The sequence below is a fragment of the Aricia agestis genome, chromosome 12, assembly GCF_905147365.1.
Source record: "Aricia agestis chromosome 12, ilAriAges1.1, whole genome shotgun sequence".
Lineage (NCBI taxonomy): Eukaryota > Metazoa > Arthropoda > Insecta > Lepidoptera > Lycaenidae > Aricia > Aricia agestis.
The window spans coordinates 11,284,660-11,311,495 of NC_056417.1; the positions used below are offsets into that span (position 1 = coordinate 11,284,660).

A 26,836-nucleotide genomic window follows, 5' to 3' on the forward strand; every position below is an offset into this window, starting at 1 on the left:
CACGTCGCTTTTATTGTGGCACAATAAAGTTTTTGTGTAGGCTTTATTATAGTCGGATTGATATTGTTAAAGCTGTAAGAAGATAATAAGAATGCTCAAACGCAAAGAGATATTCACGTGAACATGTGTAGTTAGGATGGCGCAAATGTCATGAAGCCCTACCTAAACCGGAATCTATGCCTGAACCTAATCTAATTCACACGAAACCTTTTTCAAATTAATCAATCTGTAGGTTCTTAAATTATTAAATTCTATGTACTATCAGAGAAGTTGATTCCTATGCAAATCGGGGACCTAAGTAGTTTGGTTGCGTTACGTCAAGCCCAGCTGACAGATCACAATTAAAATTGAATTGACATATTCGACCAAATAACGTTGGTCTGTCAATTGCATAGGAATCAACTTCCTCGATGGTACATACATAATATTACTAATTGTACTTATAAGTATGAAAATACTTTTCATGAGAAAACGATTAAGCGGATTCTGTGATATTTAGGACCTGTTTCACCACTTCCTGATAAAGTGGCCGATAGGCTATCCACGACTTTTTTGACAGATTCTCCATACTCTGTCAAGTCAAATGGTGGATAGCCTATCCGGCACTTATCAGGAAGTGGTGAAACAGGCCCTTAGTGTGGTAGATAAAACCTTGAAGTGCCATGGACCCTGAAATGCAACATATTTGGCTTCTTCTCATGTGTAAGAAACATAATATTATGTATTTAATATTACAAGTAATGCCCTCACCTGTATCATTCTCCTGTAGCGCATGGAATATGTCCGGCGGGTCCGGTCGCCTGATCACCCTGATGCACACCTGGAAGTCCCTCTCGTCCAGCGGCAGGGGCGGCTTGAAGATCAGCCGTAACGCCCCCCGGGGATACTTCCAGCTGATAGTGCCCTCCTGACACCGCAGGTAGACCGGGGTGACCGCCCGCTCCGCTGTCACTGTCAGACCGCTGGAACAAAATTTGAGGTTAGTTCTCTATAAGTGTAAAGTCGTGTTCTAAGCTTTTCAAAGAGAATTCAATTTTCTTCGATTGGATCTTGCATTAGGAATACGAAGCTTAAAGAAAATTTTACCGAAAAAGCTGAAATATCAGCAACTAGTAAAAATTTAATACATGATTCGACTTTTAACATAATCCACTTAAAAAATATAACCACACTCTTTTTTAATCCATTAGAAACAAAAAGTGTGAAAAATGTGTTTCAAACGCTCAAAATAATTTTGCGAAGTTCCGGAAAAAAAGCTGTAAATCATTTTTAAGTGGTCTACAGCAAAAACGTATTGGGTCAATAAAGAACGAACTATATTTTTAAGTGGCGGTTGTTTCTTGCACACTTTGTACCACCAACCTACAAGGACGCAATAATTGCACGCTGCATTGTTATGGTAGAATGTTAGAACTTTAAGTAGTTAATATAAGACCCTGTACAATGTACCATCGAGGAAGTTGATTCCTATGCAATTGACAGACCAACGTTATTTGGTCGAATAAGTCAATTCAAAATAATTGTGATCTGTCAGCTGGGTTTGACGTAACGCAACCAAACTACTCTTAGGTCCCCGATTTGCATAGGAATCAACTTCTCTGATAGTACATGTACAACATTCTGGCAATAAAGACATTTGATTTGATTTGAATATGACGTAGTTCCTGATCATTATTCAATGAACTTTAAAAAATTATATATTCTCGAACTTCTATTTGCCCATATTGTAATCTAGATTCTAGAGGTGCTTAGATGAAAAGACAAGAAAAATATCTCCTGCAACTTAAGTAGACCGTATCACCAAAACTTGATAAATTATAATATACCTTTGCCCATTGCTCGTTTTAATCCGGACCGCTACCAAAAGAAAAAAATCTCTTTGTTTTTTTTTTTCAATAAATAATAACAGATACATTTACTGATACAGCCAATCGTATCAGATGGAAGTTTCGCGCGGATAATGGCACGCGAGCTGTCATTCCAGGGAGTGCTCCCATAAACATGCCTCGGGCCATTGTGCTATCTAACATCGGGCACGTGGGCGAATTCTGGAGTACTTATCACCAACGGGACCTTATGTCCACGACATAAAGCTCATTATCGTACAAACCCTGCAGTAAACTAAACGGATTGCAGCGCCCACACTCGCAACAACCAGTAAACAAGAACCTTAAAGACATAAAGATTAAGTGGCAAGACAGGTCAGATTATACTGGTACATCCAGTGCTCCAGGTAAAACCAATGTCGAAGAACCCGTATCGTATAGAAGTTCCACGTAAAGAGAGGTTATGTTATACTGGTTTTTAGGGCCAGAGCCATATGACTCTACATTACATAGAGCTTCAATATGAAGATATACCATCTTACACTGGTTTTTGTTGGTACAAGCAACATGAGACTGATAAAATGAATGCAGCGTTTGATGAGAGGTAATAAAAGAACTTTATGTAAAATGTTTTGTGGGATGACACTGCGGTATAATGACAGGACACTTTTGAATGAACATCGTCGCGCATTAGAACAAAAATATAGGGTATATCATGAAATATAAAGCACAGTACTTACTATGGCATATAACTTAATAAAATCTGATATTTTAAAGGTAGATACAAAAATCTAAGAAAGTAAGTATAGAGCCCAATAAGTATTATTATAATAGGTATATAATACATATTATAATCTAAGAGCTTTTGAAATGAAATGAAAATATTCATGAAAATATTATATCAACAATAATTCAACACGGTATCTTTACGATTGTACTAAAGTTTGGGCAACAAGAAAATTAAATTGTAAATCTGGCTTCATTTGAGATCAGTGACTGATAAAATACTGCATCATGATTTTTATTATTAGCCGTCTTCTAAAAAGAGGTTTATTTTTGTATATTTTCCAGTACTTATTCAATAATTTTGGTGACTGAATATTCAAATAGCTAATTATAAATTAATGTTTAAAAGTAACCTCAAAATTTAAATTTATAGTTTGCCTCGCGCGCGCTCATCCATCAAGATTGTTTTTTTTTATCAGAGAACGCGAGAGGCCACATCCTTTACTCAGGGCTTCCTTAATCCACCCTAATGGGCTGACTGCTGAGACATGCACAGCTAATATGGTCGTGAATAAAAACTTACAAGCCAACATGGAGTTTTGTCGACAGTTTTTGTAAAGCCACAGAATATGGTAAAGCTTAGAAGTTAGAAACGGTTCTTCGGCTTTAAAAGCATATTACGTAAGTTTTTGTAAGTCTTTTTAAGGAATTTGCTTATAGCGGCTAACTTGGTAATGTCCCGTCTAACCATAATAAGAATATATTCCCAGGATACTTAAGTTAATAAGAATACCTACCCACCATAATAAAGGAATTAAATAAAAGCTCTATAATGGCCAGTTTCAAAATTCATTCAAAATAAATAATATTGGTTACAACAGCTAGAGAAATAAGCTTATATCTTAGCTTTGTTAAATTAATGTTTACAAAATATTAGGGTTCTGTTCACCTTATAAGTTATAATGTGCAGTGCACACGTGACACGCATAGTCAGGGGTTACAAACATTTCTTTTTTTTTCGACGAAAAAAAAAACGTAACCCTCCTAGCGCTCAGTAATCAGTAAAATCGTAGGCCACTTTTTAGTTCGGTTCTCTTGCGCCAGTTTGGTTTAAAGTTATTCGTGGTTTAAATGTCACCTCACTCGCTCTTCAAAATAAAAGATAAAACATTTTTCTGAAAAACGATTAGCAATAACTTTTTTCCTCTTGCTCAACACGTCTTTACAATCTCTAAAATATGACAAATTCACGAATAGTTGAGCGCATCTGATAAGTTATCAACGTCAGCCAAAATAAACACCCATAAAAACAAAACACAAAAACCGCTGGTTTTTTCTGGAGTTTTTGGGGTTTTTGTAAACGTGGCAGGGTGTTAACTGTCGCGCCAGTGTGGGGTTCGATGCTCGGTCACGGACATATTTTTTGTCCAGAACATTCCATTTAATTACGGTATTTAGAATTCATATTTTGTCATATTATGTGGATTGTGGGTGGTTTAAATATTGACATGACGTGTAATATCTACCTATTGAAATGTGTAATATCTACCTACAAACTTTTTTGGTTTTAATTTTTGTGCATAACAATTACACATTTACTTATTTTGATTGTTTTATATTATTTTATAATCAAGGGATCTCTACGTAGTTAATTCAAAATTTTATAAAATATTAAAGATAATTGAAATATATTAATTGAAGATTGAAGTACAATCTTAAAGTTATCCAATTAATTTTTTGTGCGTCGTTTTAATTATTTAATATTCAATAAAATATTTTTCCACATATTATTTTTTTCTGTAGATTCTATAATTTTTTACTTGATAGTTTTTTGTGCATTCTAATGATCATGATCATGCGTCATAAAAGCAACCACACAACAAAGAAACAAACAATTCCATTAAGCATTTTTATCGAAAAATGTTTTAAGAAAATGAAGGCAATTTAAAACCATTAGACATAAGTGACCATACGGCGCCTACACCTCTGTAAAAGGTTGTAAACACCTGTTTATTATCAAAAACGTACCTTATGCAGTGCTAACTAGGTTGACTTTTAAGTACTTGTGGTCAGATTGTCCTGTTTTGATAATTTGTTAAGTCAAAGGTTCGGTCGAGCGTATGGAAATTAACGTTAATGTGTTTTAGTCCTTATTGATAGTATAGAGCTGTTTGGATTCGGTCGTAATTTCGAAAATGATAATTATTACTATTCGAATATTATACAGAGGTAAGGGCTGTTCTTGCCTTGAATAAAATAGGTTTCGAAACAGCTAGACTGATTAGATGAAAATTGACAAAGTTAGGGAAGACCAATGATATTATATGAAAAACGCAAGGGAAGACGGAAAGATAATATAATGGCACTTTTTTAATTGAGAAAAATGTACGTTAATAACTCGCTATACATAACTATGGGCTCAGATTTTACGACAAAATGGAGTGCGAATTTTTTATTAAGAATAAAAATCTAATATAGATTTTTAAAAGTTTAAACACCCAATATAACTTTACGCTGTAGTTAGCAACTCAAAAACCAATAATTACCAACAAAACACATAATTACCGGTTACTAAAAAATAATTGCAACGTCCAAAAAAATTCTAATCTATAACGCCTTTTATGTCGAGCAATAAATAACTTTTTGCGACGGTTATACCTCTAAATTATGGAGTCTATTATTACGTTGGATTTTCCTAAACTTCTCAACTTCTCACATACTGTCGTATGTAAATAACAAAGTTATATAATGCTTGTGTGATAATACTGGTTATAGCATCACATAATATATCAGATGACGGCATTTGCAAATATTCTTTCTCACATGTGTTTATTCTGCCTAATAAATTCTGAACAACATAGTATAAAATATATATTATATAATCAGTATATCATCTTGGAAATCGCCAAATCGGCGCGGGCCGGACCGCATACACAGTACATACAGTGGACAGTACACGTCATGAGTGTGATTTTAAATAATCTAAAGGCATATTATGTCGGGGAGCCGATTGTTTCGATCGAACTGATCGCAGGCCGACCTGATTCAACAGACTTTACAGAGGAAGGAACTTCTTGAAAGGATAACAAACAATACATTGTAATTTGTCGCAGATACAGTGTAAAACTTGCATCTAAGCGAGTTTGATTTTAAAGACACTGAGTGTACTGTGCATGCTTATATTGTGGTGTCAAGTAATAAATTGTACAGAAACAGACATAATACGACATCATAATGGTTTAGGCAATTTATTATTTTTGGGATAAAATTGTTATTTGGAGATATTAAGCTGGATTATAATTTTTCATCTGTCAACTACTTAAAACTTGTTATTCTGATTAAAGGTTTATAGGTAATTTGTAGTAGATAAGGTATTATATAAGAAATATTTGACGAGAAACTAAGATTGGTTGCTATATGAATATAAAATTTTCGATATCAGTGTCCGATTTTTTCAAATCGATACCCATATAGTACTACAGTTTAGATCCAGTCTGAACTATATCAAAGAACAAAATGGTTTTAACGACAGATTTTTTTATTTTCTAACAACAACAAGTTTAAAGTTTATTCAACCGAAATTTTATCAAGACTGCATTAAAGCTGTGTAGACATTAATAAAAATAGTAGAATAAGGGTACCGGGATAAACAATGACTGCCGAAGCAACTTTCAAACCACTCAGATGATGGACTGTTCTCGAAAGTGTGAAGCCAAGATAAAAGTGACGATTGTCAAACATGACATTACTCTTATCAGCATACCGGTCAGACTAGAATAATAAATGCATATCTTTCTACGAATATTTATTCCGCCCAAAACCGACGCGAGATAACAATAACTCGTGCGTTCAACCTTCGTTTAGACCAGGGTTGTCAACACTTTGTTGTGTTGATAAAAATATTAAATTAAGGGACAGTAATATTAAATAAAATTATGTTAGTGAAAAGGGTTTTCACCAAAGACTGCAAAAATATTATATGTAGATATTTACGTATTTTAAGAAGGATAGTTTCCATTCCAGCAAACTGTTTATTATGACCAGACTATAATATTCTAGCGAAATATATTTTCTGTCAAATTCGGATATAATTATGATAAATGATAATCACGATTAAATGTCTGTAGATTCGTTAATCAATAAATTTTACGATAAGGATTGTTTTTTAAAAAAGCTCGTTAACAATCATATAAAATCATAGTTGAACGATAAATCTATTTCTAGTTCCACTAAGTAATAAACATTATAAAATATTAACGTCTGCTACTGAGCAATGTTTGCTATTCCTAATTCCAATAATACAAAAAATATAAAATAATAAGATTACTACATTGTAGTTTGTGGTAGCCCTACAGTTGTCACACGAGCCTCGCCCTAAACCTGCCGTGCCCACGCGCCGGTAGCATTACCATAGTCCATAGCCATAGTCGCCATAGCCGCGATCCCATTGTAATGGTGCCGGCTTTATCTGAACCCGTGAATAGTGGACAGACCATAAAGTTAATATACCTAGCGGAATAGAGCAACAATCTCGAGCTGTCAAACGAAACCAAAATTGATATACGTCTGTGTGTAAAAAATGTGTACGTATACACTTACACAAGCATAATTGAACATGAATTCTATGAGATTAAACTGCCAACGTGCCGATAAGTGCCGACTGGACGTCAAAAAAAGGGTTCTGCTGTCATGTATCACACGGCTCTTTTTCCCACGCAGTGATACTGTTAGTGACATCTCGTTTGCTCAGGCCTTTGGTTCTCTACTCCGCTAGGTATATTAACTTTATGGGAAAGGCTTATAATACTCTAACTAGAGACTATAGAGCCTAGATAATTGCAGCTGTAATAATGTTCCGTATCTACAACTCTAGAATTGCAGTGGAATAGTGACGTTGGTTTCCCACAACTCATAATGGCTTCTCCTACCTCTTACATTTTGAAATTCAAAATCTCCAGCTATTGACTAATAATAATTGTATATCTTAGGGGTTCCCTCTGATCAATCAGTTTTTACTTTTTGTTATTACAATAAGTACAACCAAAACCTAAAACGCTGCAAATATAAAAATGTTTAATTTAATTTCATCATGCTGTAGAGACAGTAATATCACTAACAGCGCCTAGTTTTAAAATCTTCGAAAACGAAATTATTGGGTTATTCCAAATTGAAACAATTTTTCAAAATAACAAAGAACTAAAGTCGAAACTTCATTTTTATATTTTAGGTTACTTAAATAATATTATGTACGAGACACGAGTAACTAAGTACATATGTATCAGTTATCGGCTCGTCGTTTTCAACAAGCGAGATCCTATAAGTTATAACTTATAAGTAATTATAACTCAAGACTTTAACCCTGTCGCTATAAAGAATTACCATTAAACAAACATCTATTATTGTTATTATAATATCCCATTTTAATGAGGCACTTAGTTATTAAATTGACAACTAATTAATAAATAAAGCCATAATGACATATTATTTTTAATTCCTAACAAATGAACAATTAATAATAACTAATAAGTCATTTGAATAATGATCTTCGATTTTAAGAATGACCTTTGTTTTTTTAAAGAGGCACGCTTCTTTTGATAAGAACTTAGGTATATGTTCTATAAGATGATATAATATAGAAAGCTGTCCTAAAACTAAGTAACTGTCGTATAGAAAATAAAGCTGCCCTCAATCCAAGCGCCCGTAGGTAGCTCTGCGGGGCTAAAATGGTCACATTTAGCAATTCTTCTCAATCAATTCAGCAAATGAATTGTCAAAACTGCCAAACTGACAAATGTCAAATCAGTACAAAAATACAGAAATGAATTGCAAGCAGAGTTGCATTTTGCGATTTTAGAAAAATGATTCATATTATGATTCATATCATGATTCTTCAAAGCGACCATTTTAGCCCCGCAGAACTCTATGTAGAGCATTATGAAACGAGATAAAATCAATTTCAAGTCGGACATGGAAATTGTGGCCAGTCTCCAACCGTTTACAAGATTTATAAACGACCCACACAGACAACAGCACACACAGACACAACACACACAAGGAAACACAAAATAACACAAGTCACAAGGAAATAAAAAGTTTTTAGGACAACCAAATGAGTGATTGCTTGCACATTGTCGTGACTGTAACATTATGGATGCGTCTCGATACTGCTTTACTTTTAATGCGTTTGCATTATGTATGTACACGAGAAACATTCGACGGCGTATCTTGAAGATAAAGAAAGGAGGCTTTCCAACGAAGTACGATATAAAATTATTGTTACAATACTATTGAGAAAAATATTTCATAGCTTATATGCTACCACCTACGCGAACCACAACGCTACGCTACGCTTTTCTCCATTGTTGCTCTATCTATTGAATAATATGGTATTTTTCTCGTTTCTAAAAATGAAATAGAGGGGTAGATATTTAATAATAATAATAATTTATTACCCACCACAATTATAATACAACTAGCTGTCCCGGTGAACTACGTGTCACTTTAATACCTTCCCTGGACTTCTACAAATATTTTAAGACTAAAATTAGCCCAATCTATTCAGCCGTTTTCGAGTTTTAGCATTACTAACACAATTGAAAATCCATTTATATATATATATATATATATATATATATATATATATATATATATATATATATATATGTTAAAACAGGGTTACAATTAGAAATCAAAATTAATGTAAAAATAAACTTAATTTAAACACATCAAGTCTCAACTTAATAGCCTTATCTTGGTGGTCCTAATTTTACAGTAATTAATTTCACCACCAGGAATTAGACGCGCTTTCGGGGGAAAGGACAAATCCAATTAGTATTGGTCTAGTATCATAGTTTTTTTTTTACTAAATTCATTGCACCTAAAACCAAAGTTATAGCAAGTTCTTACCAACAAGTGTAAGTGTTACCCTCGAATCAACAGTTGTGTTTATAAGACACCACGTTAATAGCTGTAGGTTCATGTCAATTTTTATTATTAAAGTACAAGGCCGTATCGTGACGAACAATTCAGTGTAACACGCTCTAATGTTTTGTCTCGGGCCACGATAATGAGATAGCCTTAAGCGAAATACTCGTTTTAAGCATAACTTAGCTCTATCTCGATAGCATTACTTATGTTTTATTTCTATTCTGTTTAAGGTCAGAATAAATGGAGCATGATATAGAAATAAATTATATTAGCGAATACAACGGCTTTTTACTAAGTTATATTAAAAATGCCATCAAAAGTAAAAATCTGGTACGTAGATATAATTTTCAATAAGAGGCTGTGAAAAAATCTGTAAGAGAACCTGATATTTTTACCCCCATTACGCCTTTCTCTCCTTAATAATGTCCATATATCACTATATTTCTCCTCTCTCCTTTGTTATAGTTTTATTAAGCCTACACGGTGTCAACGTTTGGGGACAATGGAGGCTGCATGGTATGCAACAATGGGCGCGCGCACGTGCGTCCATTGTGTCCGTATACGCAAGATTTACGCCGCGCAAGGGTTAATCTGTACGACATATTTTAAATTTTATGTAATTCATAATTTTCCTTAGATATTATGACATCGCTTTCTAAAATTGAATTTTCTATTTATAAATTAATTACCGTTTTCATATCTTGTTGCAAAGTCTTTATTTTGTTAAAATATAGGTGCCTTATGTTATGGCTTTTGTCCGTAGCATTGTTCTTGTAAAGACAGTATTAAATACCTTTACAATAATGATTGAAGACGCAGCATGAGGCAAGTATGAAGTACGTCAGTGAAAAAGTATGTAGTTTTCTAGCTTGGCTTGTACTCTGATCTATCATGCATCAGCTCTACCTAATATAAAGATATAAAAAGTCTTATTCGATAGAAAATTCGGTCGTTATTTGACCATATAGGCGTATAGTCGTTCCCTGGCTGGTCGCGATGATTCGTCCTGATTGTATAATGGCGGCGTGGGCGCCCCTCCGTCGACGCGTCACAAATCAAAAACTAAACCATTTTATTAACCGATAGCCCAATCTAACGACAAACTAATGTTTGATGTTAGAAAACTAATATTTATTTTATAACCTCCGCCATAATTACAACCATAAATTGGTATTGCCGTACAATTTTATAATACGGCTTATTTGTGATTATAAATCGTTTTCGTTACTAAGTATGGATTTAAAAGTTGTTTTGGTAAGTCCACTATGAGTGGTAACTGCTTTTGGATTATAAAATATATCTTTGCCTATTCTGTGTACATTTTTATACTTTTGGTCAAATAACTTATGAGAGTTTTGTGTGTGTTTATTAAAAGTAGAGTCCAAAACCTTTTAAACGCTAATTGAACTTACTTTCAACTGAACTTACTTTAAAAAAAAATATGTATATATTGTTTTTTTTTTACTTATAAATATTTACATTGTTTTGTTAAAAAGACTTAGAACATATTTATAGTAGTATGTCTGTAGTAATATCAAATATGTCATTAGCTGGTTAAAATAAGTACTTACTTAATTAAATATTGTTTCCTAGTATTTATGTGCATGATGGAAGAGACTGGTCTCCACGACACAGGGAATCCTAGTGTGGAGATCAGAGTTTGTGTAAGATTAGCGTGTAAGTTTCTTTAAGCGAAATAAAGATTTTGTTTATTTGTTTCTAAACATTTATTATCCCCTAACTCCTGGAAAAAAATCAGAAATAATATTTTTATCATAATTTTAAACTAATCTTCAGAATACAAAATTTACAATAACAATATGTACAGAAACTTAGGTAAAAATAATTTAATGATGGTAATAATTTGAATTAAAAAACTAATAATTTACGAGTTATGACATTTTATTAAAAAAAAATTGTTGCGATTCGCCGTTTGGTAGATTTCTTATTCGACTTTCAGAGAGTGTTTACTTTAAGTTTCTGACTTACAAGCTATTTCTTACACGTCATTCTAATATGTTTCATAACCAGTGTTCACTGCTAAGCCACCTGTATAAACATGGCTAGACACTGATTGGTTGCTTCATGACCATATTGAACGTATCGATAATTACAATATACACCTGTGGATGATACATTATACAACTATTTGATTGAACAACGGAAGCGAAGATAGGTTGACTAGGGGAAGGAATGTGTATAAGGTTCTTTAATAGTAGGGGAGAGTGCTATTCGTGTTACCCGAGTGTCATGGAGACCTGTAGTTTTTTAGATTAGGTAAGACTAATAAAAAATAAGAGCGTTTTTTATTTCAGCGGTGGATTCAGAAACTGCAGCCATTTTAAAGTTATGAAAAAGAAAATAAATTAAAAAAAAGTAATTTTCTAAATTTAGAAAATTGCTTTTTAGGTAAATTATAACAAGATTTTAGACAACAAGGACTATATTATTTAGTTGAGTGCAACATAAAATATTTGCAAAGCTTAGTTAGGAAAATATTAAGCTTTATTTTTCTATGTTTTAAAATGTCTCTACAGGCTTACCTACCTTACATTTAAATCGTCAGTGCTTTATATGGAAGCTTCTTTGGGGTATGCTAAGCATCCCCCCTATCTTAATCTGACCGATCCGATTATATTTCAATCCTTCAAAATAACTTTTTTTAAACCAACCACGTGAGAAATCTGATTTCTATACCATGATAACTAGACACAATATGTCGCGAAATCCCTTCTTCCCCTCCCCTTCTATAAGCATAGCTTATTATCATGCAGTGATTTTTTATATCTGAATGTAAATAAAAAGTCAAACTCTACCAAATTAATGAGCCAATTTCCCGTTTATTATACTTAAGTTTATTCATGATTTCATAAGAAGTCGATGATCAATTAATGAAGATCGATCTAAATTATTTCAAACGCAAAGTATCCAGTCTAGTTTCTACCTTCTCAAAACTTTTAGGCTCTATTATTAACTATTATATCACATTTTATGACTATAGACAACGGATTTTCATTCTCAATAATAAATTAATCTTAGCATCGACTATTAACTTTATAAGAAGACGTTAAATCCCAGAAAAACCGACATAAAAGGTGTCGGTGAGAAATGTAGTCGATTTATTTAATGGGTATCGTATGACAAATGTTTTATTAATATACCTATTGATTTAAAAAGTACGGTTGACAACACGATCTGGCAATGTTTAGTTCCTACGGCTATGAAGATACAGTCTAAAATGTACGTTGGACTCATCTTCTTGTGATGGCGCTTAAGTATGGTCGGCAGCATGGCCTGGCAATATTCAGTTCTTATTGCTAAGAAAATAAGGTCTATAATATACTCTGGACTCATCATGTTTATGGTGGCGCTTGAGTGGGCACACATGTTACAGCGGCGCCTGCACACATGTACCGCAGACAATATTTTTCGACCTTATAGCCATAATAGATCGAAAAGACTATGTCGCGTCGCCGACCTTATTGTCGTAAATTAAAACCACCTACAGATGACCTAAGCTTTTTTTATCTGTGACAATTTTAAACGGTCTTTTTTGGTCGTTAATCAGAGGTTTTTTCTTTATCTACTCTACGTGTCTTTATAGTCAATGCCGTTAGTATTTTGTAGCACGTGTTTGTCGAGACTTTAGACTCTGGACTCTACAGTCCAAACTATAAAGTCTGTACCCTCGAGCGTATTAGAAACGCTAGAGTCTAATAGTCTCTGGAGCCTCGAGTCAAATTTTTTTCATACATGAAATACCTGTATACTGTAGGTATAGATATTTAATATTACTTAGGGCCTGTTTCACCACTTCCTGATAAATGCCGGATAAGCTGTTCACCACTTAACTTGACAGATAGAGTATGGAGAATCTGTCAAAAAAGTTGTGAATAGCCTATCCAGCACTTTAATCAGGAAGTTGTTTTGTCCATCAGCACTTTCTAGTCGAGTTTTTTTTAAATGTTCTTACCAATATCGATGCAGGAAATGTGAAAGAAAACTAGTAACTTAGAAAATTGCTTGTGAAATACAATTCTATAAAATTCCCATCAAATCCTTGTCCTCATTTTTTACAAGCCCGAATGTAAAATTTATCCTGAAATCTGCACTCATGGCCTTGTGCCCATGTGTGAACGCAAACAAGTGCTTTAATTAGCTTTTGATAAATGTGTTATTAAAAAGTCATTAAAGTTAAGTAACTTATTGCCTTACTTATTAATTAAGTTGTAAGATGTTACTTCTTTCGCTGTAGGTCTAAGTGTTAACTAATTAACTTAAATTTGAATTAAGTGCTAATAAAAAGTGTATGAATATTCAATATTAATTAATTAAACATCGCGTTTTAGGCTTTTAAATAAATATAAGATTAGTAATTTACTTTCTTCATTCTAAAATTAGTTGATACTAATCTTGTTTCTTTGATAAGAAATTAAAAGCTAAACATTAACGAAAAAAAAGAAAATGGTGTCAAAACAACTGTTCAACAAATGTTTAGTTTTTTGTGGTAAGACCGTAAGTATTTACTTATTAACCTATAGCATATAAAATTAGTTATCTACTTTAGGCATATTTTACATCACATCAAGTTCTGATTTTAAGGTAAACCCAAAGGTCCGCTACGCACAACCGGTCAAGATTGTATCAAAGTATGTTAATTTCCGAGTTATTTTTATAATATCAGCAAAAAACTCCGCCGTAAGTCGTAACCGGGTAAAAATTGCGCGTTTGTTGCAATTTCACAAGTATGTAATTATGGCGACATAACATAAAGCTACCGTCAGTAGAATTGCACTATAAGCGATTTTAATGCGGCGTACGAGTTATGAATGTTCTTATAATTTGAACTTTCGTAATTGCGCGGTTAAGCGTCTGTTATGATGTTTGTTGAACGCGCAACAAAGTTATTTGGAACAATTTTAGTTTCAGGTTTATGGTAATATTCATTTACCTAAACACTTTAACGAATTCTTTGAAATCCGTTATCACTTTTGAAAATCGGCCAATTTTAGAAGCTCATAGCGAGGCAATGATTGGAGATAGATACAAAGTGTAAAGGACGAAGTTGTAGAGAATTTAATTAACTTTTATTATGTAGTAGAAGAGAATTTCGTACGAAGCACCGATTTTGTTGAGTAAGCAAAAAACCAAAAAACGGGACTTTCTTTGCCCTCCCCTCCCTCGGGTTCACCTCGGAGGGGTCAGGACTTTTAGTATGTTCCTCCTTCTCCTCCTAACTACTCTAAACAAAGTACCAAAGTTAAAATTTCTGCTTTCGACTTTTCCAAGCAGACTCCCATTTTGGGTATTCGTTTACTAGGCTATATATCTACTGAGCATTTTGTTTTAGGCTGGTTTTATAGTTAAGCGTTTCGGCAGCGCCGTTGGAGCGCCGCGCGTTCGAAGATGTATGGGGGTAGTAGTAGCGTTTTAAAGTCGCGCGCTTGAGCAGCACCGTCCGTCCATACGTTTGTTACAGCTTTGAACGCGCGCGCTCCAACGGCGCTGCGAAACGCATAACTATAAAACCAGCCTTAGGGTCAGGGGCCGTACCACGAAAACGTTTTGAGACTCAAAAAATCGTACGAAAATGCCGCTACTACTCTAACAAACGTGAAATGACGTTGTTAGAACAGGACGCGGCATTTTCGTCCGATTGTTTGAGTCTCAATATTGTGTCGTAGTAGGCCTACTGTTTCACTATAGTTCTGATAAAGTGCCTAATAGGCTATTCACAACTTTTTTGACAGATTCTCCATACTTGATTTATCAAGTTAATTGGTGGATAGCCTTATCAGGAAGTGGTGAAACAGGCCCTTAATGTCGAAAGTCTAAACACACTATGCCGAATTTCCGCGGCGGAAGTTCGGCTTGATTCCGAGTGTTATGTATTTTAAATTACCGATGACACACCATGCCGAAATTCCGTTATGCGTTTTACATTGTCTAAACACACTATGCTGAACTTACGCCGCGGAAATTCGGCGTGTGTTTAGACACTTACATCGTAAATTGCACGAAAAATAAGTTATCGGAAAGCAGCTCCATTGTCAGCAAATGCCTCCGCAAACTATTTATTTGACTTTAATATCATAGCAACTGGGTTTTATTAAAATAGCTTCTATTTTAATAAAACCCAGTTTATTCATGAAACTACATAACCGTTCATCATATCCCCAAATTGCATAAAAATAAAATAATGGTAAAACTCTCCGAATTTCTCAGCTGAAATTGTTTTCATTCCCATGATCCTGTCAAATATCTCGTGTTATCAGCCATGTAAATATATACAGTTTTGATAATGGCCATCGCCGATAGCAGTTCGGCTTTCACGCAAAACGTGGGATATTTGAGATATTACAAATAAAATTATGTGATAAGTTTTCACACGCTCTTATAAGATTATGTTTTCACATGAGTTTGTTTACAGATTTGCATTTAAAACTAGCTCATCCGGCAAACGTTGTTTTTCCATATATTTTTTAGGGTTTCGTACCCAAAGGGTAAAAACGGGACCCTATTACTAAGACTTCGTTGTCTGTCCGTCTGTCCGACTGTCCGTCTGTCCGTCTGTCTGTCCATCTGTCTGTCTCCAGGCTGTAACTCAAGAACCGCTATAGCTAGACTTCTGAAATTTTCACAGATTGTGTATATTTGTTGCCGCTATAACAACAAATACTAAAAATAAAATAAAGTTAATATTTAAGGGGGGGCTCCCATACAACAAACGTGATTTTATTGGCCTTTATTTTGAAATATGCTTGAGGAAAATCTTTCTGCGCGTTATCAATTATCATATAGACATTTTCATAGCATGATGTTCTTTGCAGAACCTCCAACTTTCATACAAACTCCGATAATGCAATTATGTACTGTTTGGTCTGCTTCAAAGTTATTTCGGGTCCAAAAAAATCACAGAGTGAGTCCAGCCATTTCAGAAGACTTTGTTAACAAGCAACGCGATACGAGAATTTTATAGGTCAAGTTGGAAAGTTAATTTTCTATTATTTTAATTTTTGACTCATTTTCCTATAAGAAAGTCTTTTTTAAGCATAATATATTTTTAATTAAATATCTGACTTTTGTACTATTGCAATATTATTTTTATTGTCATTGAATAAAACAAGACAGTTCAAATCTTATATTTAAACTGGTGCTTACAAAATATTAATTGCATCTGAGTAGAATTCATAGCAATATTTACTGCTATAAAAATAGTCACAGAATCATCTAGTATGTTTGTGTTGTCACTCTGTTATCACTTATCACGCTGGTCATATGTGACAGGTGTCAAAACTGTCAATCGTCTGTGTCAATATGTCAGTGCGATATAGGGCACGAGTACGACTCGCGGGCGCATTGAGTTTGCGTTTCTAAGAACACGTGCCCCGGCGAAAATCGTGTCAGTTTTTTTTTTATGAAACAAGGGGGTAAACGGGCAAACGGGTCACCTGATGGAAAGCAACTTCCGTCGCCCATGGACATTCGCAGCATCAGAAGAGCTGCAAGTGCGTTGCCGGTCTTTTAAGAGGGAATAAGGTAATAGGGGAGGGTAGGGAAGGGAATAGTTGAGGGTAGGGAAGGGAATAGGGTAGGGGTTAGGGGATTGGGCCTCCGGTAAACTCACTCACTCGGCGAAACACAGCGCAAGCGCTGTTTCACGCCGGTTTTCTGTAAGAACGTGGTATTTATCCGGTCGAGCCGGCCCATTCGAAGCATGGCTCTCCCACGTATATATATATTTTCTTTAAATTGAAACATAAACTTGGATATTAAAAGCCTGTTTCACCACTTCCTAATAAAGTGCCGGATAGGCTACCCACAACAATTTTGACAGATTCTCCATACTTTATCTGTCAAGTTAAGTGGTGGATAGCCTATCTGGCACTTATCAGGAAGTGGTGAAACAGGCCCTAAGTTATGTTTCTTTTAATTTTGTCGTCTATGTAATCGTATCTGAGAGAGAGTACCAAGCATAAAGTTAATATACCTAGCAGAATAGAGCAACAATCTCGAGCTGTCAAACGAAACCGAAATTGGTTTCGTCTGTGTGTAAAAATATTATGTGTACGTATACACTTACACAAGCATGATTGAGCATGATTTCTATGATATTAAATTGTCAACGTGCGGCACGTGCCGACTGGACGTCAAAAAAAGAGTGCTGCTGTCATGTATCACACGTCTCTTTTTACCACGCAGTGTTACTGATAGTGACATCTCTCTTGCTCAGGCCTTTGTTTCTCTATTCCGCTAGGTATATTAACTTTATGGTACCAAGACACTACCAAATTCTTACAACGGTTATTTACTAGATAATATTTTGTAGTAGCTTAATAAAATATGATTATCGAGCGAGTCTATATTGATCGCACTTAACTTATGTTTAATTGATTACTGAACTGTAATTTAATTAGAAATCAATCTCTTTGATTCTATCGTGGCAATTGCAATAGTTTTTCAATGCGACAGCCGGGTGCCGCTTGGGGATTGATGGGTTAAATTAATTCGTCAACGGTCACCGGTGACCGAAACACAATAGAAATTCTATTGTGTCTCGTTTTTCCACGATCGACGGGTTAAAGTTAAAGTAATCAGTAAAATCTAAGTGCAGCTTCTAAAGTTTGACGATCTCTGTGGCTCAGTTGGTGGGCTATAATTGGTAGCCCAAGCCGGGGCTCGCGGGTTCGAATCCCGCCGACGGAACAAAAAGTTTTCAAAGTTCCTGGGTCATGGATGTGTATTAAATATGTGTACTTATCAATAATTATAAAAATCTTAAATATACGTATAGTATTCCTTCCTTCCTAGTAGTCCTTCAGGACGGGACCAGACTGACGTGGTGTGAAGCGTCCATAGATAAAAAAAAAGTTTTATCTGTTTCTAGAAAGTTCCAATGTTCCCACAGTGTAAATCAATAGTAACAAGTGAATCTACCGACCGCAGCTCCACATACTCCACATTCGGCGGTGGGAGACCAGCACGCTAATGTTATGCAAGGACTACCAGGCCAGTGCTTCTCAAGTGTGTCCAAGAGAAAAAGGTAAAGGTTAAAAGTTACTGTTAAAATAGATTGTGTACAGTATAAGGAGAAATGTATACTTGGTTACATTGTTTGTTAAATAATATTATGTAATAATTATTAATTACGTTAATTTTATTAGAGGTTTTGATTATCCCTATTTTGTAATCGTTTGGCAAAATTTTATACGAAACTTTTACCTAAAATGAGGCTTTTGGTAACAAATATATTGAATGGAATGTATTTTCCTAACATTAGTCCTCACGACATTATAATTTCTATTGTTCTAGTTTTGACTGTATGGTGTGCAGGGACCTGCGTGCAATATTTTCTGAGACGTCACTGTGAATTTTCTAGTCAAAAATCTAAGACGTAGTCACTGAAATCGCAGGCTCCTAGTCTATAAAGTTTGGGAAGCACTGCACGCCCGCATGCTCATAGTTCACACGCGGTCCGCATACGCGAGCAGCCGTGTGAAATAACTCGCGATTTCATTGATACACATTTCTCTTGTTTTGGTTGGTTCGCCATGTCTTTTTTTTTTGTGATACAATATTTTTTTTCTTTAAATTATAATAAAATCAGTAAAGTCATAAATTTATATATCCTTAGTGAAGTTGAGAATAAGAAAAATCGATTTCAAATCACCCTTTTCAGCGATTATTGTACCCTGAAAAAGACATCAACGCGCTAGCATCGTTTATTTTCAGCAACGTGTCGACATTTTTTTTCTTATGTGCTTATTTTATGTATGTCATATGCATCTGTATTAAAAATGTGCCTTAAAGTTAACGCACATTATAAGATATCTATAAAAGTCTAATAATATTAGCATTGATCATATTAATATTAATTACAACGTCTTCATTTCGTGTCATCAAGCTTTAAATAATAAATACTAAAATAAGCCTAAACAAATCACTAGTCACAATAAATCTAATTTCTATCTCCAAAAATACATAATCATAGCAATCTTGACGACCTCTGTGGCTCAGTGGTGAGCGCGTCGGTAGCTCAAGCCGGAGGTCGCGGGTTCGAATCCCGCTGACGGAACAAAGAGTTTTTAAAGTTCCCGGGTCTGGATGTGTATTATATATGTGTATGATATAATAAAAATCTTAAATATATGTATAGTATAAAAGTATTAAATATATTTCCGTTGTCTGGTACCAGTAACACAAGTCCTTCAGGTACTTAGCACGGGGCCAGACTGACGTGGTGTGAAGCGTCCATAGATATTATTAATCACATCTCACGATACGATATCGCGGCCATATATCACGATATCGGAGCCACCCGGTGGTGACAGTTCGCTGTAACGAGATCATCGTTAGCGTCGCCGTAAATCCTGACGATAGCGATTGACGTGATAGCGAAACGTTATTTACTGAATGTTTTCTATATTTTATACTTTACGTTACTGCTTTATTGCGCCGAAATTCTGTTCCATGTTCTTTTGCAGGCGTATATATCTTTAGTAAATTACATCAAAATAGACTTACGTTTACACTTTCGCATCCAAGGGCGTCGCCATGGGGGGGCAGGGAGGGGAAGCTGCCACCCCCCTAGAGATTCTAAAAAAGTTGCCAAATATAATGCAAACAACGACTACTATAATTTTAAAATCTGGTACTTAATTTTAAAAAATTGCTGTACGCTGTACACTTATTCAAATTCAAACTTCTTTTATTCTATTTTTCTAATACATGTTATTATAACTTATTTATTTACAAGTTTTTATTGCATAGTCAAGAGCTCGTGCTCGCGTAGCTTTACACATTGGACTCTGTACTGTTTTCTCATTCATAGAAAAGGAGAAAACTGAAAAGTATGAATTGTAGTAGATAAAGTCAACTTGCCCCCCCCCCCCTGCGCCATCGGCTGGCGACGCCCTTGTTCGCATCTATAAGAGTTGAATATTGGTATGTTATTTAAATCCAATTTAGTCGAAATGTTCGCAGTAAGTCGAATCGAAAAACTATTTCATGGTAATGAGTAACAATACTTTAGTAGTAACGTAAGTTCTTGAAGCCTAATATGTTTTGTGTTGATGACAATGATGATGATGATAATGAAAATAATCGATTAATCAAGGAGTGAGTGCAGCGGGAGGCCCTAACTTAATTTGTAGCTGACCGCGACAATCGCGGAATGCGGCCCGCCCGGGAGCTGACCACTTTTGAGTATTGTTATAATTAAATTATAGTTTTTGAAAGTAAGTATGACTTGAGATTTATTGATGGATTTGAAAAGGCTTTTCGGATTCGTTGGAAGGCTTTTCTATACTTCTTGTGAGCTTAAAGTCTTCTTTTCCTTCTTTTTGAAAATGGCTCCTTGGTGAGTTGCCAATGTCAGAGTGGCGAGACTCTGTGTTGAAGAAGATCTAATGACTAAACAAGTGTACGGTTTACTTATTTAAAAACGAAGTCTGAAGTCAGTACCTACTTTGAGTAGAGCTGTATTAAAAAAGTATTTACTTATTTGACAGATTCTCTATACTCTATCTGTCAAGTTAAGTTGTGGCTAGCATATCCGGCACTTATCAGGATTCAAGAAGTGGTGAAACAGGCCCTTAAGAGTTATCGTAGTTTATACCCAACTCTTTTGAAGGAGTTAACTAGAAGGACAATTACATGTATTTCTTTTGGCGTTTTATCTTCAGAGGTATAGCATTCGTCTTAACTCTAAGCATTGACTTTGATTATAATAAACCAGCCGGGAGTTTGTTTTATTTACAAGTTGTTAAATTATTATTGAAAGCCCCAATTGGTATATCTGTCCTATTAAATCCTTTTTACAAAGAATTGGTCGTTACTCTTGTGGTTTCTCCAAAAGTCAACTCACAATGGCTTATGATATACCGATATCCTCAGCGTACAAAAACGTTAATATATTTTAAGACAACAATAGGGTACGCAAATAAATGAGTACACTGCCATGTCTCGAACGCATTCTATATAGGGTTGTCAGATGTAATAAAACGATCGTAATTCGTAAGTAGTACATGGCGCAGCCCTGACTAGATCGAAAGTTATAAAAGGCAGCAGTTCAGTCTAGTGGTTTGTATAAGGGTTGTCCCTTGCAAGAAACCAAAACAAGTTTCTGTGTTCCGTTTAAATAAATTTTGATTCAATTGTAAATAAACATCAGTATGCAGAAAATACATTTTGAAACATTTATTTAACCGTCAGTTAGAGCAGTTTTACCAAGCTGGACATTTAATACAATAAAAAAATTTTAGAACTACCCTAAAGTGACAATTAAAAACATTTACAATTAAAGTTTTTACTGTGAAGAAACGTTACGCCAGAAACCGTAAAAATATCGCAAATAAACGCTAAGAGCGAAACGTAGAAAATCAAATAACACTTTTTCATATACCAGATTACAACATCGTCAGGATTTTACCAACTGTATTACTTGTCGGTAATACATAAACATACTTACTTTAGCTTGATCTGGCAGCCCTAAACAAAGCGAAAGTCACAAAAGGCTGTAGTACAATAGCCGGCTAGCCAGCGGCCAACATTTTCCGCGTTGGCCCGTGCCGGCGGCCACAATTTATGCCCCAGCTACACGTTATTAACGGTGCAGCCCGAGGCTATTGCCAATTCCACTGAACTTGAAACAAATATTACGGACAACCGCTTTGCGTCTCACAGGGCTTTTATGGCACCGACATAAGGCTCACAGTTATAAACTCAGAGGTAAAATATTTTTGAACGGTTTGACGTTATACAGATATAGCTACATGTTAAATGATAATAATAAAGCGCTAAACGCGTTTAATCCTTCGTCTTATAACCAGTCTAGATAAGTTGATCTAGTCAGTTTTTTCACATTACTACAATACGTTTTGTTGTCAGGTAGCTCTATAACTCTTCTCTACAGAGTACAGACTACAGTCTACACATATTTTATCAGTAGATGTACATCTTAAGAGGAATTTTTCAGCCTTTAATAAGCTAATTTTACTATTGGTTATCAGCATATAATTATTATCGCAGCATGAATATAAATTAACATTAAAATATAACTTCATTAGGTAGTAATTTTCGAGTTTATAGGTTTATTTTATGTTAATACTTAATAGTTTTAAACGATTTTTCCTTCCGATTTGTTAATTGATAGTAAAATTAAGGAACATCTTAAAAGTGTGAATAAATATTTGTTAAATATCGGCGAGATCAGAAACTGATTATTAAGGCAATTAATTAATTAGGAAACCACCTGGAGGCGATAAAATAAATTAGTGAATACCATGATAGGTATTCGAAAATTGATTAAATCAGCAGATGTTTGAATATAACACCATAATATCTGAGTATACAGTGTGTAACAAAAATAAGTGATAATACTTTAGGGTGTGTACGTGTTCCTTGTAAGTTGTAGAGAGTTCACTGTGAAAGTAGCAGCGCTGAAAGACGATTTTTTTTCACTTTTGCATGGGCAAGGGCCGAGCGTCACGAGTTTCCCCATAGAAAAGTGAATTTTTTTTTTATCTTTCAGCGCTGCTACTTCTACAGTGAACTCGCTATAAGGAACACGTACACACCCTAAAGTTAATATCACTTGTTTTTGTTACACCTTGTATATTATACAAATTAAAATACGTTCTTCAAAAGATCAAAACGAAATTCAAAGGCTACTTTTATGCGCAATAAAAAAAAACTCACTGTCAAGTAAACCGCCGGAATTTTCCCGAACGTTTTCGAAACTCCACAAAAAGTCGCTATTCCAAGCGAAATGAGGTTGCATTTTTCCGCTTCCATTTAGGCAATCGAACATTTAATTGACAGTAAATATTTGCATTGCGTATTTAAATTTATTTTTGGTCAAATAGGCTTCAGATTACACGTTACCAAATTCATTTAAATGCTCTCTGTAGATGGCGCGCGCGGTTTTTGTTGCGAGTAATTTGAATATTATTATAGCGGTGTCCACTACCGAATCGATTGCCGTACCTTAGGCACTGATTACATGGAGCCGATATGCAGAAAGGTTCCAAAGAAGCCGCTTAGCTATTGCAGATATTTTGATTGCAAGGGCCCGCAAATTTGAACCTTAACTTTTGGTTATAGGGTTGAATCACGAGTGGTCTTATGTCATAGTTTTTTGCGAAACGGATGAGTGTAATTGACGCTTTACCAGTAAGGATCGTTACGATGCAGTGACGAATACCTAGCGATCGGTTATGGTATAATTCGCTAACACCATATACAGACACTGAGAAGCCGATATTCTTGAAGTTCGTACCTAATGTATAGATATGGCAGAGGGAATAAAACGCCAACTCTTTATAATAATTATTTACATTATAATAAAAGCCTTCAAGATGCAAAAACTACGAAATGAAATATGCACGTGTCCAGAACAGAGCCACATAAAGATTTGCCTCAAGGCATTGACGCATATTAAGCTACATAATATATTAATGTTATAATTTCGGACCATTGCCTTAAGGTCTTTAAAACTTATTTATTATACAGACCTAAAAGGATAGCTTAGCTGCGAAAATGACATTGTGAGCTGTCAAAGCAGACTTAAATTTTAATACAAGATGGCGGCATTTATTCTAATTTGAAAAACATCCTTCAATGATTTTATTCATTTTAACGTGGGTTGTACTGTGTAGAGTGTACTGTGTACACCCTTGAGACTGTCTATTATTGCTTACTCTATCTTTATTGTCTATACCCTATACTCTATAGTCTATGTTCTTACTTGACCGGCCTTGTGGCACGCGACCGCACATTTTACCCAGTCTATACTCGGTGCATACAAAATATTATCAGTTCAGGACCCCTATCATTAACTTTGTCAAAACCTGAGCTAATCCGTGCAGGTATGTAAACAGTTGTAAAGTGAGTGGTTCTGTTTCGGTATCATTTGCACTTTTACTTCTCAATGGTTTTAACCTGTAATATTTGTCTCTGAACTGGATTAAGAAATGTCAAACACGAACGTCAAATTTGACTAACGGAATTGTTTTTTTTTTAGGAATTGAAATGGCTTAGCCATAACGACTAACGGAAAAATTGTAAATCAAGATGAAAATATAGTTTAAAAAAAGATTGATATTTTTTATTATAAAATATACTATTTTCTAATATATAACGTGGTCAATGTAGGAATAGTTACTTTTGCACCGATTTATTGTATTTAAAGGTAATTATTATAAATGTGTAAATGGTTTTATTTATATTTTTTGGTATTTTATAAGCCCTTTATGAAAACACTGAGAAAATAACACTCCTTCATGTTTATATTATCACAAGCATGGCGATCTAGAGGAGAAAGAATTCTCTGACATTGGCAACTAACTGAGTCGGCAATTAAAAAAGAGAAGAAGAAGGAGACAAAAAAAAAAAGATAATTAGATATTGTTATTAACCTCTCAATCCCCGTAAGGCCCACTTGGGCCGCGCCAAATGTACGGCGCCATGTTTATAGAGATTATGTTTTAAGCAAGAAATTGATAAGTTTATTATATCCTATACCTATTTGATACCTACGCTAAATAATCTACCATGAAAAAGTCTTAGAAATGCATCAAACTTGTGGATTACAATTACATGCATTACAACAGAGTTGATGTCATGAGTTGAACATAGTTTGTTGAACTTGAACTCATTCTTGAACACCTACGTTTTTTTGAGCTTTCAAATAGGTATTATTGTAACATAAACAGGCAATTTATAAGTTTAATAATCCCCTTTTCGTGCCTTGTAAGGCATTTTACATTATTAGTACTGTGTACGCTGAACCAAATATTTTTCAGGACAAAGGATGATTGCTAACACTGAGATACTATAAGTACTACATTTTATAATAAAGAATTGCAAGTGTAATGATGACGAAGTCCTAGGAAGATAATATATATTCACTCAAAAGCTTTAATTAAAAGAAATTTAATAAATACTCGTTTTTAAATGTTTTTTTATTTATTTTCTCACTTAAATATACCTACCTTAGATACATATTCATACACAGCTTTCATCAATAGGTACTACATTTGTCTTAAACCTTATTATCAACCTAGTATCAGATAGGCAAGTGTTAAATCTCTTTTTTATTATACTTATAAAAATATTTATACAACGGAAATCTTAAACAAGGTCTTGTCACTTAAAATCAAAGAAGATGAATCAAATATCCCTTGTGTAAATATTAATTTATTATTATTAAAGGAGTTCAAATACCAACTTTTGATGAAAGATAAAAACAATATTATAATTTCAGACTTTTATTTGGCAAACCAATAACAATTAGAAACTGCATTGCAAGTTGCAACTATGGGAAATTGCCTGGGATATCTCAGACAGAGAGCGGTCAAGGGTTTTGTGTTCTTTGTGTTGTATTATGTTGTAGAATGCCTCCCGTGTGAGTATCTCTATATACTCACACAGGAGGAGTTCTGAATGTGTCAGAATTGCTCCTCAGTCACACACTGACTGCTCCAACGCAAATGCTTCAACGCGTGACCACTCTGTCTGATAGGTCCCTAAAACGACCACATCTTTTTAAAATGTATAATACATGAGGACTTACTAAAGTCCTTATTACATTAAAATTTAAAATGTATTTTAAATTTTAATGTAAAAATATAAAACTAATATTATTATTATTGAGGTACAAAAGAATTTTTGGTAATAATAATATAAGTTCCAATGAAAATATTATGTTTTATGAACAATAAGTATGTTTGTTATGCAATTTTTGTTATGTCTTTTTGGAAAAAGTACTATAAGTAAGTAATGTAGGATTATATTTTTGAGTTTTAGTGACTATTCCCATTATATATTATATCATATTGTAGTCAAGAGAAGTTATAAATGAAAAAGTGCATATGAGAATTTAGCTAATTTGGATTTTATATTATCAATGATTTAACTTTTCTAGTAGTTTAGGTGTATGTGTGTGTGTCAATATTTATTCGTGAATATACATGAATCTAAAGTTTCAAAGGTTGTGTTCTCAAAATTCTTGTTATTGAGAAAGTAATACCTTTGAATTTACCTCTTTGGTGCAGCGTTTATCATGCATGGTTTACAAGGAAATAGTTTGTGAAATAACACAAAGACCTACTGCAATCAAAAGATTGTACGAAATGCTCCTAAGATAGGTTCCTAAGAAGTACATAGTAAGTCATCGTGTATTTTAAGTTTTAATTTAATATAAAACTAATACTTATTATTATTATTGAGGTAAGTACAAAAGTATTTTTGGTAATACATAATAATATATGTTCCTATGATAATATTATGTTTTATGAACAATAAGTTCCATATGTTTGTTATGCAATTCTTATTAAGTAAGTCTTTTTTGGAAAAGT

General features: G+C 34.3%; 1 protein-coding gene and 1 long non-coding RNA gene across 3 annotated transcripts in view; both read right to left on the reverse strand.

The window, feature by feature from the left end:
* LOC121732614 (meteorin-like protein) overlaps positions 1-26,836 on the reverse strand; it is a 60,609-nt gene that overhangs the window by 7,807 nt on the left and 25,966 nt on the right. For both annotated transcript variants that reach the window (XM_042122558.1, XM_042122559.1), the window contains exon 2: positions 751-962. In XM_042122558.1, coding sequence (XP_041978492.1) covers positions 751-962 — 212 coding nt within the window. The remainder of the gene's footprint in view (positions 1-750; positions 963-26,836) is intronic.
* LOC121732615 lies at positions 7,264-25,040 on the reverse strand. The gene is made up of 3 exons (XR_006036407.1): positions 25,031-25,040; positions 15,181-15,187; positions 7,264-7,349 (listed from the first exon to the last, which is right to left on the reverse strand). It is a non-coding gene; the product is annotated as an uncharacterized LOC121732615 (long non-coding RNA).